Here is a 19,987-nt window from a genome sequence, read left to right on the forward strand (position 1 = left end):
AGAAACGGAGAATACAGAACTAGAGTAGGCCTAACAACAAACACAATAGCCGGTCTTGTCGAAGAGCGCTCGTCTGAGGGGATTAAAAGATACCAGCACATCTATTTTAAACGAGTACAAAGACATTTTATTGTAACTATTTGAGCGAAAAAGACCAGACACGCACGAATCTCTCTAGTGCGCATGTGTCGAGCACTTGTGTTCGTGAACGCTATCAAAGGCTCGACTCTGCACGCAAGTAAAAAACGAAGTAACCTTATTTTTCCTTCATATAATGCAGTTGACACTCTTCAGACTTTGCAGTGTGTAAGTTGCTGATAGTCCTCTTAGCAGCATGAAAAACAAAACTTTTATTCTTAATGTCATTGTGTTATAAACCGAAAGCAAGCAGATAGTGCTCCCATTACAGAAATCGTCACATCATTGGGCACACGGAGAATATCTTATTTATCATGTTTACAACGTTGGTTATAATTAGAGAATTCATGAGACTGATTGAAAAAAAAAAAAAAAAAAAAGATTGTTGGATTCTGACCAAATTTAAAGTTAGGTAATAATAATAATATTAAAACCTTTGAGCGACCCTGAGTATAAATAGGCTAAGTGCTACAAAAAGTGTTAAAAAGGTGCAATGGAGTATAAAAAGACTATAAAAAAAGTGCAATGTTTTCTTACTGACAAACTGTCTCATCAGCCAGTGAACAACAGCCAGACCTGAAATTACTTGTGAAAACAATGCAGACATTTCACTATAAATAAGGACTTGTTTTCATCAGTTCTTGTTTTTTGTGCATTAAGAATACAGCAAGACAAGCTATTAATCCTTTTTTTAAATACCATTTTTCATGTTCAGTGACACTTTAAATAGGACAACCATTAAAGTACTAAGACTTAGCTAGATAATAAACTGCACTTGTAAATACTCAGTAAAACTACAAATATTGTCTTAAGTAGACCTAAATAAAAGTCGTACGATCCAAGTTATAATTTGTGGCCCTTTGCATTTCATGTGGTTAAAATGCGTCCCTCTTGGCCTCCGAACTTGAGTACCCCTGGTTTACGCTGTCACATTTTCAAAAACAAAGTTATAAAATTGAATTTACTGTAGTCTAATTTAACACAGAAAACATTAGTAAGTGATTTTTAACACTAAAAATCATGTTAACATGCAATATGCTTTGTGGCTATATATTATTGAAATTTGTATTGAGTATTTTAATGTTACAGATTGGCCCCATTTTCATTGTAACTGCATCACTGTAACCCAGATTTGTTTTTTGTTTTTTTTAAGAAGAATAATATATATATATGGTAATCAAAATTATGCCACAATTATTGTAGATTGAGCTTAATTTATACTGAACCCTGAAAATTCATTTAAGCAGTGATGTCCATCAAAATTTGTGGCATGTATGTGGTCAAACTTATGGGGCTTAAACCCATACTCATGACTCATAGACTAATTTTAAAATAGTTCCTTACATGATCCTTATTTTTGGAATATAGTTCCCTCATGATCCCAGATGAATCATATTCTATAATTATCCATCATATAGAATTCATCATTAGCACAGTGCCAGCATAACATCATGCATAAACCAGTAGTTTATTGGATTGGAGTTGCAGAACTTTTCTGAGCCCTAGTTTGGCTTCATTTGACCTGTAATCAGAGAGAAACATTCCCAAAGCCGCTTCAGGGAAGGACTAGAGTTTTTTTTTCCGGAATGTTCTGTCATCTTGTGTTTGCAGCATTGGGGAGTGTATTTGTGGAAACATGATCCCAAAAGCAGCCATCTGCCCAAATCCCTTCCTTATGTGAAAACATTTTTTTGAAAGTTATTTTATTATTTTTTTTTTTAAATGTGATGCATAATTATATATTCATAACCCCTATTTATTTCATGCTTGTGCTCTAGTTTACTGGCAGTCTTTTGCCACATTCAAATTTAATCTAAGATACAGAGTATATCATCCTTCATTACCACTCGTGACACTGATTCTCTTTATAGTGGCTAAAAAGTAAACAAAATTTCCCATAAACTTATCCATCCGCTTCTTTGGCATCCCTAGCTGTTCTGCATCATGCATATACATTACTTAATTAGGTGGGGCTTCGACTGAAAGCATAATATCTGCCCTTCTTTGAAATTCTAGGTCTTTCATGGTGGATTAGTACTAATGACTCATTGTAAAGAGTATGTATGGCGAAACCACTCACTGACATCTTCTTTAAATGCACTGCTTAATCTATGCATACCGCCTCCTCGTACATATTCATCACTACTTATAAGGAGACCTGATTTCTGAGACTACTTATCAATCCTATATGTTTTATGAACATGTCAGAGAAAATAACGAATAATACTCTCTCTTATTCTCTTAAGACATGTTTGTTTATATATTCATTTTTATATTTAGTGTTTCCTTCAACACTCAGCTATCCCATAAAATTTTACTCAAAGTTCATGTGCTAATCTTTGAGCCTCTTCCAATACGACCTGACATAAACAGCTAAACAAAAATTTCCCATCCTCCATTTAATGATTGTAGGTCACCCTTCCTTCCTTAAGATATGCAGATTAGTCATGAATATTCCGGTTTGTTTAGCGAGGGCAAGTTTAGTAGTTCCTTAGAGACCTGTAAGACCCTGATGTTTGCTCAGGAATAATCAGACAGTGATTTGTTGGTGGATGATTTGATATTTTGTGTGGCGTGAGATTACCACAATCCCCTTATCGCACCCCCTACTGTGGATGTCTGTCCTGCAAATGGTAGAAGAAATAAATGTCTCGGATTGAAGCATTTTATGACTTTATTGCATTCAGTCATGCCCTAATTATTAATGCTGGCACAATGATTCTTGGCATTATAGTTTCATTTAATCATCTATTCTACACATTTGTGCATTTCATAAACTCAATCAGGAAAAGTAGCAAAATCTCATTTCACTACCCTCCGTTTTCTCTGTCTCAAAATTTACTCTTGGTCTCTCAGTGTTTTTCCTCTATTTCACTCCATTACCACCTTACTTTCATTGTCTCAGATTCCTTCCATTTTTCTGTCCATCATTGTAATCTAATTGAATTAAATGGGGTTGAAAGGCAGAAATGTGCTCGAGTGGGCAGCATGGATGGGGAGACTGAAAGAAAGAGAAGGCAAAAGCATGTGCATTATGTTTAATGGGTAAAAGCAAGGTTTTTATATGAGAACACACAGTGGAAATGAGTGCGTGTGTTCGAGTGTGTGTCTTTTTTTAGGTGTGAGTGTGTCTACCTGTCTGAGTAATAGGCTAATTAGTTTTAATGGAAAGCTCATCTTAATAATTGAGCAAATGGCTCTTTCATAAGGAGCTTATTAAATCAAACAGTCTTCTCAGTACAAGAACATACTGCAGTAAACTAATGATATAAACCAACATTAGAGGTGATGAAGTTGTGTTGGCACAGAATGGCTTGACATTTCTTTGTTTGTGAGTGTGTGGGTGTAGATAGTCCAAGGTTGTCTTTTTTTAAACCCATGTATTTTTGACTACTTGTTATATCTGATTTGCTAAAACAAAGTTACTGTTATCAATTCATGTCATAAAAAGTATGCATATTGTTGTATTCTTAATTATACAACCGTATTCAGGTCCTCGATTTTGATTATCCAAACAGAGCTTTGATAGACTTTCAAGAGTGTTGGCAGTCTGTGCAGTGGTGGTGAGGGTTTTCAGTGTCTCAGCAGCAGGTGGCGACAAGTAACTGTCTTTATGTGTGATTTATTCAATAATTCACTTAACTGATTCATTTAAAACACTGATTCACTAAGTAACGAAACAAGTGAAGGGCTGCATCTGAAATCGCTCTTTCTGAGGTACTTCTGAAGAAGTAATTACTTTTAAACCATTATAGAAAGTATGTTCTATACAGTATGAATGTGTGTGGTATAAATTAAATTCAGACTACATTCCTCATGCTGTTATTGTCATGTGAACTACCAGCAGTGTTGAGGAAAGTTACTTTTAAATGTAATGCGTTACAATATTGCATTACTCCCTAAAAAAGTAACTAATTGTGTTACTCAATTAGTTTTTATGGAAAGTAATGCTTTACATTACTTTTGCGTTTTTGAAATAACAAAAAAATTTCTATTTTTGGCAAATGTAAAGGCGTTTTCACACCAAAAGTGAAATGAATAAGCCTCAGGCTGAAGGAAATGTAAATTTACACCTGTACAGTAGAGGGCGCAGCTCAAACAAACCTTTCAGCTGTGCTGCTATTCTGGTCTGTAGAAGAATAGGATGCAGGAGAAGAAAGTCAAACATTCTTGGGCCCTGTCACAAATGGCATCCTAAACACTCGCGGTCTTCCTACGAGTACACACTTTTGTGACGTAACACCACTTTGGCCCAGTCCCAAATTGCACCCTAAACCCTCATGGTTTTCCTCTGAGTCCGCACTTTCGTGACGTAATGCTGCTTTAGCTGAATCCTAAATGGCACCCTAAACCCTCACAGTCTTCCTCTGAGTCCGCACTTTTGTGACGTAATGCCGCTTTGACTGCCGGGTAAAGTCCTCTGAGTAGCTCGCAAACTTGCAGGCTCAGCTGAAGTGTGCATCGAGGGCACATAGCGGCCACAAAGGGGGCTCGTGAGCACCCTTCTGAAACCTAAAATGATCAATGGGATACCCTACGGACTCGTGGACTTAACGGACACACGTACGCGGCAGCCATTGTATGTCCACAAGACCGAAAGTGCATAGAATTGTGCCATTTGGGATTCAGCCTTTGACTGTCGGGAAGAAGTCTGCTGTGGAGCTCGCTTCAGTGCGCATCGAGAGCGCATATCGACCGCAAAGGGGGTGCTTATGAGCACCCTTCTGAAACCTAAAATGACAAATGGGACACCCTACGTTCTCATGGACTTAAAGGGACGCGTGCATGTGGCAGCCATAGTAAGTCTACAAGACCGAAAGTGCATATATAGTGTGCCATTTGGTACAGGGCCTTACTTCAGCAATAAAAAAGAAACAGATTTAATGTTTAGCTTATTTGTATAGTTGAATTAGATTATCATAATAAAGTGGTTAATAAAGTGAGATTCAATACATAAATTTGTGTAATTTAACATATTTAAAGCTGCAGTCCATAACTTTTTTTGGTTAAAAATGATCCAAAATCAATTTTTGATTAAGTACATAACCAGCCAGTGTTTAAAACTATCTCCTTACTTTAGCCTGATTCACAACAGTAAACTTGTAATAATGTTTTGTAATAAAATTATACTGGTGGATTTCCGTGGGAAATTCAAGCATGCAGCAGTTCGTCTTTGCGTCATTACGTCACGTCTGTAAACAGAAGGAAGGAGTCCCTGCAAATAGGATGCTGGAGATAGCGGATCATTTATATTCTCACAGCAACTGAAATAATTAAACTTAGCATTTTGATGGCGGATTGTAATCCAGAAAGGTCCAAATGACAATCATCAGTGACAACTGGAGATTCAACCGTGGTCAAAAGCAAAAGACTTCGGACTGCGGAGTGGCTACAGAAACTGAAATCTACAGGTAACACTAATACACACTAAATACACATAGTCACGCAATGCTGATGTTGTTAACATTAACAATTTGAGATCAAAGTATAACAACAATAATAATTTGCACGGTTTGATGCTATATGAGTTAAGCGATCATTAGATTTAATCACCATTGGCAGCGCGATTTATTGTAGGCTAATGCTTTTTCCCCTCAGTTGGTCAGAACAAAAGTGTCAGATATGTTACTTGTTCAGATGACATTTTCCTGTGAAAATTCCTACTTTGGTCATACTTCAAGACTACAATCTGTGATTCTGAAGTACAGTATCCACACCGGTGTGGTGACTGACAGCAAACATTAGATTCATCCACGCTGAGGAGCCGTGCCGATGCACAATGCACGTACAGATAATAATTCTGCATATAACTGCAATTGCAGGTTTGAAACAGAGATGGCGACTAAGAGGCAAATCTTACGGACAGCAGCTTTAATTATTGCAGGTTATTCTAAGTTTGCATTTCACTGTTTTTATTCATTTTGAAGAATACGGAATCTGTTTTTGTGCAAGTGAGATGAGTAAATGCATTCTCACATTCAGTCTAAACTGCTATAACCATCATGTTTACACAGCGCACACAACACCTCTGCACTTACTCACGATTTCTCTCAACATGGGGACAGGAGAGCTGTCAGCCAATAAATGGGAAAACCAAGCAACTTGTGTTACTTGTTTGAAAAAGAAACTCAGATATTTTGTTGTAAATTTAAAAGTAATGCGTTACTTCACTGAAAAAAGTAATCTGATTACATAACTCACGTTACTTGTAATGTGTTACCCCAAACACTGCCTACCAGCATCAAGAGTGTCTCTTTGCTGCCATTCACAAATCCTCATGGGATAATAAAGTGTTATGTGCACTTCAGAATCTCACCAGAAAAGACCTTTTCACCTACCTTGAATTCGGACATACTATTCTTTTCAGTTTTTAACCTGCTATATATAGTAGGTAAGTGTGCATATTCGGATGCAGGCACTGTCTTTTTTCAGTTGTAAAAATCCACTAAATCAAGACCCCTACATTTACTTTATAAATTATGATGCAAACTGAGAATAATGCTGTAAATTTTTCCTTTTATGTCTACAGCATATTTTTAATTAATAATTCTGAATAATATTATATAATTTCTCCCTTAAACTTTGTTTGCATGAACTCACAAGACATTAAATCTCCTCTTGACATTCTCAGTGATTCCTTTTCTTGTCAAGGATGGGGGATGGAAAACATCCATGGTACATGTAACACCATACCATCCCCCTCAGCAGCACCAGCACAGAGCTAAAAGTCATCTGACATGTCTGTCTACTCAGGGGCAACTAACCAGATTGGCCATTTGGAGATGTGGCCCAGAGATAGTGAACAGATATCTCTAGAGATGGTATCACATCACCTGTGTCCTGCTGGTCCAGTTGCCTGAGGTGAAGGAGTGAGTAATACTGTTATTACACGGGTGGAGAAGACCACGGGGTAAATGGCAGGACCGCTTAATGACCTGCAGTTCTGCTGCTGATGACTCAACACGCTCCCTCAGCCAGTCAATGAACAGTGTTGGAGTAATGAGGCACACTGAGGAAGGTGAGGACTTATTGGAGGTGAGAGACAAGGGCTGGGGGGAGGGGGAGAAGTGGTAAATGAACTGGAATACACATACTGATGAAATATGGCTCTAAAAATGTGTGCCCACATTGGTGCATGAAAAACTCTTATGATTGGGGCACATTCATTTGTGTTTTGATGATTTTCTGATTTTCTCTTTTCTTTCCACAGCTGTTGATATTCCAGAATTATTATATGCATTAGTCTGCACATTTCTTTCCGTGTTCATACTATAAGTTAGTTTGATTTGACCTGGTGCATGCTGGGTTGGCTGGTGCCTGCCAAAGCCATCTTGGACAGCTTTTGGTCACGAAGCACTGCTTTATAGAATTACAGAATATTCTGGGTTCAATATAAGTTAAAGTGGTCCTTGATTATGACTTTTTTAACTTTAGTTAGTGTGTAAAGCCCAAAACACACCAAGCCGACGCCGACGAACTAGTGGCAACGAAAGCAGACTGCGGGGTTGGCTCACGTCGGCAGCATCTGGGTCCAAAGTTGCCCTGACACACCAAACCGACGCTCGACACCCGAGTAGCACGTCTGTTCTGCGCCTGCATAAGAAGAAATGCCTTTCCGTACCAGCAGGTGGCAGCGGCTGAACAGCCAATCAGAATGATCAGATGGCCCGACTGACTGACGAGCTCCGACGCCGATTCAACAAAAAAAAGACGAGGACCAACTTCAGCCGACGGTGCGGAACACACTGAGAAAACTTAGTCCGTCGGCTTGGTGTGTTCCGGGCTTAATGTTGCTGTTTGAGCATAAACAACATCTGCAAAGTTACGACGCTCAAAGTTCAATGCAAAGGGAGATATTTTCTTTTATAGAAATCGCTTTTTAAGGACTACAAAAAACAGACTGCTTTACAAACGAGGGTGAATTCAACACTGGATTTGCACAAAAGATTAACATGTTAGTCGATGAGTTGAATCAACTCCACAGCAACTACATAAATTTATCCACTAACCATTCAGAAACATCCACTTGCATTCAAAAATTTGTAACTTCTTCTTGAGTCTCTCCATCAGTGTCCGACTCCGGTTTGAACAATGTAAGGCTGAACACCGTTACTGACAATCGTCATTTTGGCTGCATGAGATTCTCCAGCTTTGTTGTTGTTGAGTATTTGAAGTGCGAGCTGTTAAAGCTCTGCCATATTTTGGAAAGCGGGCCGGGAGCAGCAGCTTATTTGCATTTAAGGGGACACACACACAAAAATGGTGTGTTTTTGCTCACAAATATGGGCAAATTTGACAAGCTATAATAAATGATCTGTGGGGTATTGTGAGCTGAAACTTCACAGACACATTCTGGGGACACCAGAGACTTATATTGCATCTTGTGAAAAGGGGCATAATAGGTCCCCTTTAAGCTTAACAGCATTTATGGCATAATGTTTATTAGCACACACACATACACACACACAAATAATGACTCAATTTGACTCGTCCCTCATTTTCTTAAAAAAAAATAAATAAATTAGGTGAGGCACTTATGAAAGTAAATGGGGCAAATTTTGGGAGGATTTAAAAGCAGAAATGTGAAGCTTATAATTTAAAAAAAAATTGATATAAACATTTTTTAGACAAGTAGAAATTAATTTTCACTTTTGCAGAGCTTGCTCTATTTTGGAAGACCAATTTTCATATATTCCTATATTTTTTTATGATCATTTACAGTTTTGAACTCTGTGAATTGTTATCCTTATAACAAATGACTCATTAACATTTGCTGCACAGTGTCACTGACCTCAGTGCACTAATACATTATCTGGTCATTTTAATGAGACACATGCACGCACCTAATTAATGAGGGTTTGTATGCTGTGACTATCCAGACAAACATTTAATCCAATTATGATATTGTTTGTCCATAGCTGTGCTGTTTTCTGCAAGGTCATCTTTTAGTCTGGGACTGATGGGGACAAGCAGATACACACACATGAACATAATTAAAGAGCTTGCTAACTGATTTCCATTTAACTGATCACCAAGCAATTAATTCAGTCTGATTTTATGTCATAAACTCTATAATTTCAATCTCGCCTATGCACATATCCACTGATAGTGACAGATACTGACATACATTTTTATATTTTAAGAGTTAACTCATTTCACACAACACACACATTGTTGGATGTTGGATGTGAATGCAACAAAGTCATAAAATGGTGGATGTTGGATTTTCATGTTGGGACATAATGATTTTTATACTATACAAACTGAATATTGAAAAAACCTTAACCCACCCATCACAGAAAACTGTCTGCATTTTTACATTTTCAAAAAAACATTACTTAGTATGATTTATAAGCTGTTTTCCTCATGGTGACCAAAAAATGTCGTCACAAGGACAAGGATTTCGGAAATTACGAGCTTTACAGGGACATTTTGTCCCCATAATGTATACCTGAACCACATACACACACATAATTCCTCCACTTCCCCCCATTAAGATATTACACTATTGATGTGACCCTTTAGAAATATCCCAATCAGAGGTCTCCATAGGGGTCTCTATGTAAACCGCGACACTTCTTTCTTTATGCTCAGGGGACAGCGAGACCTCACTTCAAGGGTTCAGGCCCCACACTGTGTGTTACTCGCTCAGCTCAGGGGAAGAATAATAATGTCCTCCACCAGATAAGTTCCATGACAATCCCTTTAAGGTCTTTTCAACATGCCATAGCTGATTGGTCTTTCTATAAATGACCTTTCTATAAAAGACCTTAGAAGCTGATCAGAGATCAGTTGTTGTACGTAATCTGCGATGATGAAGGTATGGGAAGCTGATATTGGAACAGTTAGGCCTATTAAATGCATGCAGCACATTTGGGCCTCCAGGAATTCACCTATGGTGTCCTTTTGTTTGGTCCATAAAAGAGTTTTTTGGAGTTCAGTAAGGTTGAGTGGAACTCATGCCCAGCTAGATGAGAGTTTAAGAACATAATAAAGGCAGAGTAATTAATTATAGCTTGGTTATTTACACAATGGCAAGAAAACTGGAACAACTGGCCATTGTTTATTGTGGAATTGAGAATTAGCCTAGCTTATATGAAAGTGTCAACAAGTTAATTTTGCTTTTTTGAAAGGGACATTTTTTACTTTTATTATCATCCAAATTTCTATACTTTGTTTCTAACAGAACTAGCTACTTGTTCGTGTTGTTTTCACCAAAAACTGATGTCACTATGGAGGATATGTCATTCATGACCCAGCTTTTGTTAGTTCAAAAGATATTAGCCTACAAAAGGACAGATAACAAACACAGAAAAGACATTTGAAATGGTCACCAATTAAAGTAATATTACCAAAATGTTCCTTTAATTAGAGAAAGAACAAAAAATCAAGCACATACTTATCCAGTAAAACAGGATGCTCACCTGTCCAGAGGGGGGCGTCGTGAGGAATGTCAGTAATTAGAGCCTATAAAACAAACCGCGCATTACGACACTAGGATCGTTTAAACGACAGTCATCAAGTATGGTTTGTTTTCATCGATGACCTGGATGTTGCTCAAGATATATTTCCTCAGAAAACCTTTATCTATTCAGTCCACAACTTGTTCCTCCGTCACCTTTGACCGCTTGCCGCCTCTTAGATTCGCTGGCCTTTGTCCTGCTGCCCCGTGAAATCCAGAGAGTGCTGAAGCCCTCAGATGTCGTTGTTCTTGCGCGGATTACAGAGAGGCAGATGGACAGCGGGTCGTGGCCTGCGCAAATCCGCCCTCCCCCGTGCTTTTGTCGGGAATAAGAGTAGATTTATCAAAGCACTCCCTCTATGCCCTGCTCATGCACGTTCCCGTCGCAACAACGACTTGCATTAATCATAAATAATAGAAATATATGACAGCTCCTCCTGCCATATAAGCCTATCACTAATTGGGACAGGTTTTGTTTAAATTTTAAGTATTTTAATATAATTAATAGAAATATGTGGCTATTTAATCGGACTTGTGGGAAAATGAATAATCTAATTATTATAATTACTACTGACTAAAGATTTTGACCGCTATAAGGTCTTATTTAGAACCGGTTCCATTTTATAGCCTGATTCAAGATTCATAATTTTCTTTTAACGTGAATCAATGCCTATTTTATAAAGAATGAATGCATGAAATACCCACATGCCTACTTTTTTTGTTTAATTAGGCTATTTCTATTCAATATATAGCCTAGGCTAGGAACAAATATTGAGTTGCATTTTTATGCTGCCCCTTTAAATACAAATTTTGAAAGAATTGCATTAAATTTATTTCTGATTTAATATCTGTATCATTTGGCAACAGACTGCTGAGGGCAGCAGCCTACAATAATTGTTAACAGAACCAGAATCGTTAAATAGTATAAGAATTGGCATCAGAATTGTTAAATTCATCACGACATCTTTCCAAATCAAGACGCTTTACCTGTGTTGTGACGTAAACAATGGGGCGGGCACCTAGCACTTGACTGCCTCTGTGCCTATTAGAGATTACTGAGACGGCTGGAAATCGAATTCACGCTTTTGGTTTTCTTTCTCAGGCTTGTACATTTGGCTTTTTCTGTTGTATATGTTTTTGAAATCCCACGTTGGACATATTCACATATCATTTACTCGGACGGGAATATCCGGTGGTCATACGGGACAATTGAATTTGTGTTCAAGCCAGAGCTGGAGGATTTGAACGCCAGGGCAGGCTACACGCGCTTCTTCTGCTTCAAGCTTCTGGCAGCGAATGTATTTCACATTGGATTAAACTTCGGGAAAGTTTAACATTTTCTCGGAAGCAAGCAGATTTGGTTTACCCATATTGTGCGATGCGCTGAATTGTGCTGGTGATTATTTCGAGACTCAAAGAAAAAGGACAGCGTGGACGTTTTGAATTTCTGTTCTGTTGCGGACAGCAAGAATATGCTGACTTTAAATTAGTTTAGTAAAAATAGCATCCATATTTTAACTATTTAATCTATTTAAACTGTGCGTAGCCAAATCTACAATCTTCCTCGTTATAATGACCCGGAGCTGAGACTGGAAACAGAGGACTGTCTCCGAACTAGTAAGCGGTTCCTGTTGTTGGAACATGAAGTCAGTTACTGGACTGTTTGCTTCAACTGTGTTGCTGTGTTACACGATCTCATCTTGTAGCGCCACTATCAACAACCATGGAGGTGAGTTCAGTTCAATTGATGCAATAAATAATAATAGCTATTAGAATGACATCTCTCTTTGAAATGTTTGAAACAGAGAAGTACTCACACAAAAAGTCAAATATTTAAAGTGTTATTTGACACTTTTGGTGTGTGTGTTTGTGTGAGCTTTTGCATTTTTCAAAGCAACGAAAAGTCTGTGAACGTAACAGGCGGGAGGCAGGTGACAACCTGTGCGCGCGCACACGTGGAAGCTATGGAAAACATAACCATAGAAATAAAACACAACAGCGGTATAGTTTAATTTGTGGCAGTTGTCGATTCAGTATTATATGTGTGTATGTAATCGTAAGCTTTATGCATCTTCAGTGGTTCTATACTTCACGAGTCTTATAGGCTGTAATGATTCACATTAGATAAATAGGCTAAATGTCATGAAGCCTAGTTTGAAGGGGGAAATGCATTTTTATATATATGTATTTGTGTGAGACAAATCCTTCCTGGGGGCAGTCATGTTCCCTCCAACATTGTTTTTTTTTGGATTTGTGAAAGTGAATGATGTTTTCACTCGCGTGTTTAACTTTATTCTGGCGATACTCTCTCACTCAGCAGTTCGCTCCTCGTGCAGATACAGTCAGACCTGCGCATTTATATGTAGGCTACCATGAAACAGCGGTTGACAGTTTGGGGCAGACTGCATAATGCATACTAGACAGTGATTTTCGCTTTCCATAAGCATGCCGGTGCTGAAATTATGTGAAATGCCACTCAGAGGAAAGATTTAGCTACTTGAAAACACTAAAGCACCCAACTCATCACCCACCTTAACCTGAGCACTGTCTGAACAAAAAGTCCTCTCACGACACACTACAAACGACACTACACTCTCAGTCACACTGCAGACACCTTTTTGCATCAAGCTTATTCTGTCCATACAGTTGCTTCTGACAGTCATTTAAGTGTCTTGTGTTTAAAAGGGTTTCTTACACTTGCAATTGTGCTGTTGCATTGGATATCCACACATTACAACATTTTTGGGAATGCCATGAACACAGGCAAGCCGAGTGATGTTATACTAGATATCAGGAACATCTTTTGACCCATTAAATTTGAGCACTGTTGTATGAAATGTACATTGAGACCTGCAGTGAGAACATGTTTATCTTTCTATTCTCTTATGTGTTTGTAGCTACTGTGGAGATACGAGCCATGGTCATAGTACTTATCTTTACTCCTGTGATAATCAAAATGTGTTATATACTCCAGTGCAGTCCATGTATGTCTGACCTCTCTGCCTGAGTGCGTGGAGAAAAATCCTTGGCTCATATGGATACCCTCGAATAGTCATGTTTCTAATTCTACTCACATGAACATGATTAGGAGCTCAAACACAATGGTCCCCGTTTCACACATTAATGTGATGTTATGAAGCATGACTGAATCAAAATCTCCTGTTTTGGAAACATGCTTTATACAATGGTGTGTAATTTGTAGAATTCAGGATTTCCATTTGAACATTCAGGGCTGGTTGTTTGGTGATGTGGAATGGGCAGATTCATGTCTTTAGTAGAAAAGGAGTCTCAAAACAAACATCAGAGCAGCAGTTAGGAAACATGGAGGAACAGCAGTAATAAGTAAAGGAATATATAAGTAGACAGGTTTAATAAGGTGAATCTTGTGCGTTGGTTTCAGATATTTCACTTCCACCTACACATGGTCATGACTTTTGCATTCTTTTCACAGCTCACTCCTACAGCGTTATGGGCTTATGTGCATCAGCAGAAAAACTCACAGACGTTTTGTGCTGCATTCCTAACAAAGCAGCAATGGGTTTTTTGTGTTAAATGTCATAGCTAACGTAAGCACACTGATGAGAGCTGTATTAATTTTGTTTTATAACAATTTAACTCTGTGTGAAGAGTTTGTGTACTGCATTTTGCAAATTCTTTTGCTTAGTCCCCCATAAATATACCAAATATTTTCTATGACACAAGGTGCACAATTTATCTGATCCTATTTTCTTGAACATGTATTTTGCCAATGTTAATGTTTTATAGCTGTCTGAGAAGGGGCTCTCTTGGGAATCCCTCTAATTTAATTGCATGTCTTTAGAAACACTTTAAAGTGCAGTGTTGATTAGATTATCTCTTTTCAAGGGTATATTCATGCAAACTTAATATAATAGAAACGGCACAGCAGGCTAACGGTACACAAGGTCTAATAAAGGACCTTCCAGGCATCAGAGGGTAAGACCAGTGTGGCAGACAGCTTAGGTCAAATGTCAAAGGTCATGCTGCATTTGTGAATAGGTTGTCTAGTCTGTTGAAGGATATAAGCTTTCTTGTTTTTCTCTTACACTCTTCCTCTTGCTCTCGTTTCTCTTACACTCTTCCTCTTGCTCTGCGTCTCCATGTTACAAAATGACTATGAACTGATTAAGGGTCAGACAGATTACCTAACAACCCAGACTGACAATTTCAGCCACGACAACACAAATCCACGGCCTTGTCCCAACCGATTCTCAGACAGGGATGCTAAATCCGTCACTGAGAGCCAAAACGACGTGTGTTTGCCGTCTGTCTGCTTGACTCTGTAATACAGACCTGGTGTAGATTGTAATGTGAGTGAAGCCATATTTGATGCATGTCTGTGTGCATATAACAAATTTTTTTATTTTTTTTGTGCGCTTTACTTTTCTCTATCAATTCGCACACACATATGTCTGAGAATAGCCAGATTTTCCAGCTATGAAGCGTTCTAGTTTTTTTTTTTTAACTCTGTCAGTATATAAAAACCTACCTGAATAAAGTATTTTATTCAGAATTTCATTTTTTTTCGAATTTGAACTTTCACAAGTTTTACATGCATATACAAGAAAAAAATTGTGTTTTAGTGAAGAGTGTGTATGGTACGGGTCATCCCCCTAAGTGCGTTTCATCATGTTGAAATCATGTGACCCATGGTGTTTCAAAAATTAGACAATTAGAAATTAGACACACTTATTGTCATGCTTTACCAGTTACAATGGGAGAATCAACTCTATGCCTGAAGAAGCAGAAATGTTCTGAAGCCAGAAAGACCTACAAAGACAAAAAATGAGCGCAAGCCTTGGTACTGCATACACAAGGTAAAGATTTGATGGAGAAAATCCTGAGTATTGCCATGCTTGCTTCTTTTTTTGTTGGACAGATAAGGGAATTAATTATTGCATAGACTGCTCACTAAAGCTCACTAGTGACAGTTTAATTTACATAAAACCCGGTGACAATAATGCTGATCCAGTGCAGCGTCTAACACCATTGTAGTATCGGTACTTAAAGGGTTACTTCACCCAAAAATGAAATTTCTGTCATTAATTACTCACGCTCATGTCGTTAAACACCTGTAAGGCTTTTGTTCATCTTCGAAACACAAATTAAGATATTTTTGATGAAATCCAAGAGGTTTCTGATCCCCAATAGAAAGCAACGTAATTACCACATTCAAGGTCCAGAAAGGTAGTAAAGACATAGTCCATGTGACTACAGTGGTTCAACCTTAATGTTACGAAGTGACGAGAATACTTTTTGTGCACAAAAACAAAACAAAAATAACGACTTTATTCAACAATTTCTTCTCTTTCCTATTAGTCTCCTACGCAGTTGATGTTGTACATACAGTGCAGAGCTTCCAGGTTCTACGTCAGAACGCTGACTCATTGGCTGGCTCCTGCGTCAGCATCACACACATGCGTCGTGCTGCCCACGTGATCAGCTTTAGCCAATACTGAGTCGGCATTCTGACGTAGAACCTAGAAGCGCTGCACTGCATTTACTACGTCAACTGCGTAGGAGAATGACGGAATAAATTGTTGAATAAAGTCATTATTTTTGTTGTGCACAAAAATAAATCTCTTCCCTTCATAACATTAAGGTTAAACCACTGTAGTCACGTGGACTATTTTAACAATGTCTTTACTACCTTTCTGGACCTTGAATGTGGTACTTGCGTTGCTTTCTATGGGGGATCAGAAACCTCTCGGATTTCATCAAGAATATCTTAATTTGTGTTCCGAAGATGAACAAAGGTCTTGTGGGTGTGGAAGGACATGAGGGTGAGTAATTAATGACAGAATTTTCATTTTTGGGTGAACTAACCCTTTAAAGTACACGAGCAACAGCAATCCAAAGGACTACTGAATGCACCTTTAAACTAATACGAGTAGGACTGTAAAAGCTCTTGAATGCTCATTTTAAATACATTGTTTTCTCATTATTGTCATACTTTGCTCTTCACCCCAGTGCCTTTTACTAAATGCGCTGACGCACACATCCTACACAAAGGCTCACACCCAATAAGATACACGCCATATAGTACTTCTAATCCATTAGTGCTCAAGCTTAACAATCAGATCAACTTTCTGGTACAAAAGTGTTTTGTGTTGCAGGAGGCTCCAAGTAGATCTTCAGTCTTGATATATCAGAAGTACAAAGACATATGTCTGCATCAGCCACACACACCCTCTGATCTCTGTCACACATACCCGGCTAACTGTCCCCAGCAGAGGATGAGTGGACAGTAATGCAGTGTCCTGACTCATCAGTATGTGTTGAGTGCTCACGGACTCCTTTAAGCTTACCGGGATTTCACTAAGTACCTACATAGTGCTGGATCAAAATCCTTGTTAGTCTTGGAACAACTTTTCTATCAACCAATCAAAAGAACACAAATTTTGAGGTCATTGGTATGCTTTGTATTATGATGCAGCAGCTGACATTATTGCTTAATTTTTTATAGCTTATAATAAAGTTCTTCAAATTGCTTCAGAGGAATAACTGATTTGATTTCAGCAGCTCAAGGCTATGCAGTAATGCAGCCATTGGATGTTTATATTAGCAGACCTTTGAGCTTCTGTGTGCCACACCTGGAGATGTAACGACCTGTTTCTGTGGTGAAGTGTGACATATAAACACACTATGTGTGTGCTCCCTCTGGGGGAGGTGGGATGGTCCCTACTGTGGCAACCTTCGCTAGAAGAGCTGAGTAAAGACTGCTTCACCCTCAATAAAACTCACACTGCAGGGTGGTAGGAAACAGCTCTCCGTGTCTCATTAAATGTTTCATGTGCTTATTTTTAATGAGTGTCTATCTGTTTTCCTCAGCCTGGATCTGTCTGGTACAAATGTGCAGTACGGTTCCATTTGTCTGTGTTGTGGTCTTTGCATTAAACTCTTAGGGTGTGTTCACACTTGGCAGGTTTGGTTAGATTAAAACAAACTCTGTTGAGAATGCTGCCTTCCGAACCCTGGTGTGCACCAAACAAGTGGACCGAGACCCCTGAAAAGTTGGGTCTCGGTCCGCTTCCAAACGAACTCTGGTATGGTTCGACTGAAATAGATGCGACCCTAAAAAGCACAAAATGCTCAAGCATGCCTGTTTTTTCTCATAATGATGTTGCCTATTACAGTTCGGTACAGGCGTCGCAAATGCCATCTCATTGCAGCATATCTTTGTTTGAGTGTGTAACGGAGGAATTCCTGCCACTGTTTTGACTCCTTTACACATTTTCTAAGCTCTTCGCAAGTTCTAAAAATACCATCTTATGTATGCAAGTATATGCCATAAAAGCCTTTTTTGTTGTTGTTGTTTTGTATCTTTAGGTTCGGTGTTTAAAAATGACAGTGTGAATGCTAAGCAAACTAGGACTAAATGTATCATTTTCTTTTTTGCTCCGGACCAAAAGAGAGCAAGAGAACCGAACTACAAGTGTGAACACACCCTTACACCGTGTCTTCACCAGATGCGAGCGGTGCAACGTGGCATGACAAAACCAAATAGAACCCATTATAATCATTGATGCTGTCTACACTGGATGTGGCACGACGCGACATGACAAATTACCATCACTAAACTGATAGCCCGTTCCATTTCTAACATACTTCAATCACTCACGCTACTTATGATACAAAGAACAAACTGATTTGCAACGGTCACTTTGGCTACGTTCAGCCTTTCAGTCCAAATCCGATTTTTGTGCATATCCAATTGAAATCCGATCAGATTTAGCAAGTGTGAACAGCAAAAAGTCATATGAAATCCGTTACGAGCTACATTCATATGTGGTTTAAAGTCCTATTCAAATCTAATTTCTGGAAATCTGTTTCAGTCTGCTATGATCAGATTTTGGGTGGTTTATGTGACTTACTCACGTCGCGTAAAATGTAGACATCAGACGTTGTTAGAGGAAACATGCTGAAAATCGCTACAGAAACAAAGTTGTGTTTGTTGCAAAGTGCCGGACGAGCAGAAAGTGACAATATAAAGGAATCATGTTTTGAAACTGGCGGAGACGACAGCACGGAATAAAGCCGCTCATACCAGCCTCCTACATTTCTGCCGCTGCCTCTTAAGACGTAGTCCAACGTGGCGGCTACACATTGTTATGCTGCAAATAAGACACCATCTGTATTGCAAACCCCTCTATGTTGCGGTTGTTGTTGTTGGCATATGCCTACCAACGCAACGTCATTGCCATAGAAGTGTAGACAGCCTCAAGCTCTTACAATTCTTACTGATCTCTTAGAATGGTACATTTTTTGTATATTTCTCAATGGAACACATTTAGTTACCTGCTCTCATTGGCCAGTGACTGACTCAGCTCATGAATATGTGATAAGCCGTCATGATTGATGAAGAAGGTGCTGTGGGTCAGCGAGAGGGGACAGAGTCTAGAGCTGCAGAGCTCTGCACTGATTGGAAAGTATTGATCTGAAGGAAAGATGGGACATGATGACACAGTTCAAGTAATATGTGTGTATTGATCTGATCTTAGATATTGAGTTAGTTCTGAATTTAAGCCCTTTCTTTTGGTTTGTTTGATGCACTCTCTGGCATACTGTTACTCTTTCCACCTCCATTTTTTTCTTTAGTTGAGTGCTGACTATTCATACTTGGGGAAAGTGATTTTTTATTTATTTATTTTTTTTATAAACCATTAGACTTTGACTTGCTATCTTTGTACCTGTTTCTACACAGATAGATAGCAAAGATGCATGCTCCGAGTTGGGGCGAAGTGTGGTCTTATTAGGGCTGGGAAAAAAAATCTTTTTTCTTTTCTGATTAATCGCAATGTTCATTTGAATAATTTGATATCAATTCTTAAAATCCTGAGATTAATCTTTTTTTCTTTATGCTAGTGCTTCCAATGGCTGAACCACATTGGAAGCTGTTCTAAAATACTCTATAAACACACACCTGTGACCTAATTACATCAGTATTAATGTGCCGCTGTGGTTATGTGTTGCTTTGCAATAATTCTATTAAACATTTCTGAAGAACTACATTGCTTGGTGGAAGAATTTTCGGTTACACGTTATTTTAAGGTGTCTTTGTTACACTGTAATTACACATTAAGTACTGAGTAATATTAAGTAACTACATGTACTTACTATAGGGTTAGGAGGATTAGGGTTTGGTTTAGGGTTAGTTGCTTGTAATTATGCGTAATTTATAGTTATTGCTATAGTAAGTACATGTAACACTTGTAACAACTCTGTAAAATAAAGTGTTACCGAATTTTATTATCAATAAATGGTTAAAGTCTTACACCCTCACCTAGATTGGTAACCATATAGCGACACTCTGGCAGTGTTATTTTCGGGGTCTGCTCCAACCATGACTGTGCCAGCAAGGAAACCCAG

General features: G+C 38.5%; 1 protein-coding gene across 1 annotated transcript in view; it reads left to right on the forward strand.

Moving 5' to 3' along the window:
• The first annotated feature begins 11,595 nt into the window (after positions 1-11,595).
• Positions 11,596-19,987, forward strand: part of sema4f (sema domain, immunoglobulin domain (Ig), transmembrane domain (TM) and short cytoplasmic domain, (semaphorin) 4F) — a 73,989-nt gene continuing 65,597 nt past the window's right edge. Inside the window, exon 1 of the mRNA XM_051899569.1 lies at positions 11,596-12,329. Within this exon, the coding sequence (XP_051755529.1) occupies positions 12,242-12,329 (88 nt within the window). The 5' untranslated portion in view covers positions 11,596-12,241. The remainder of the gene's footprint in view (positions 12,330-19,987) is intronic.

This window comes from Ctenopharyngodon idella, chromosome 7 (assembly GCF_019924925.1).
Source record: "Ctenopharyngodon idella isolate HZGC_01 chromosome 7, HZGC01, whole genome shotgun sequence".
Lineage (NCBI taxonomy): Eukaryota > Metazoa > Chordata > Actinopteri > Cypriniformes > Xenocyprididae > Ctenopharyngodon > Ctenopharyngodon idella.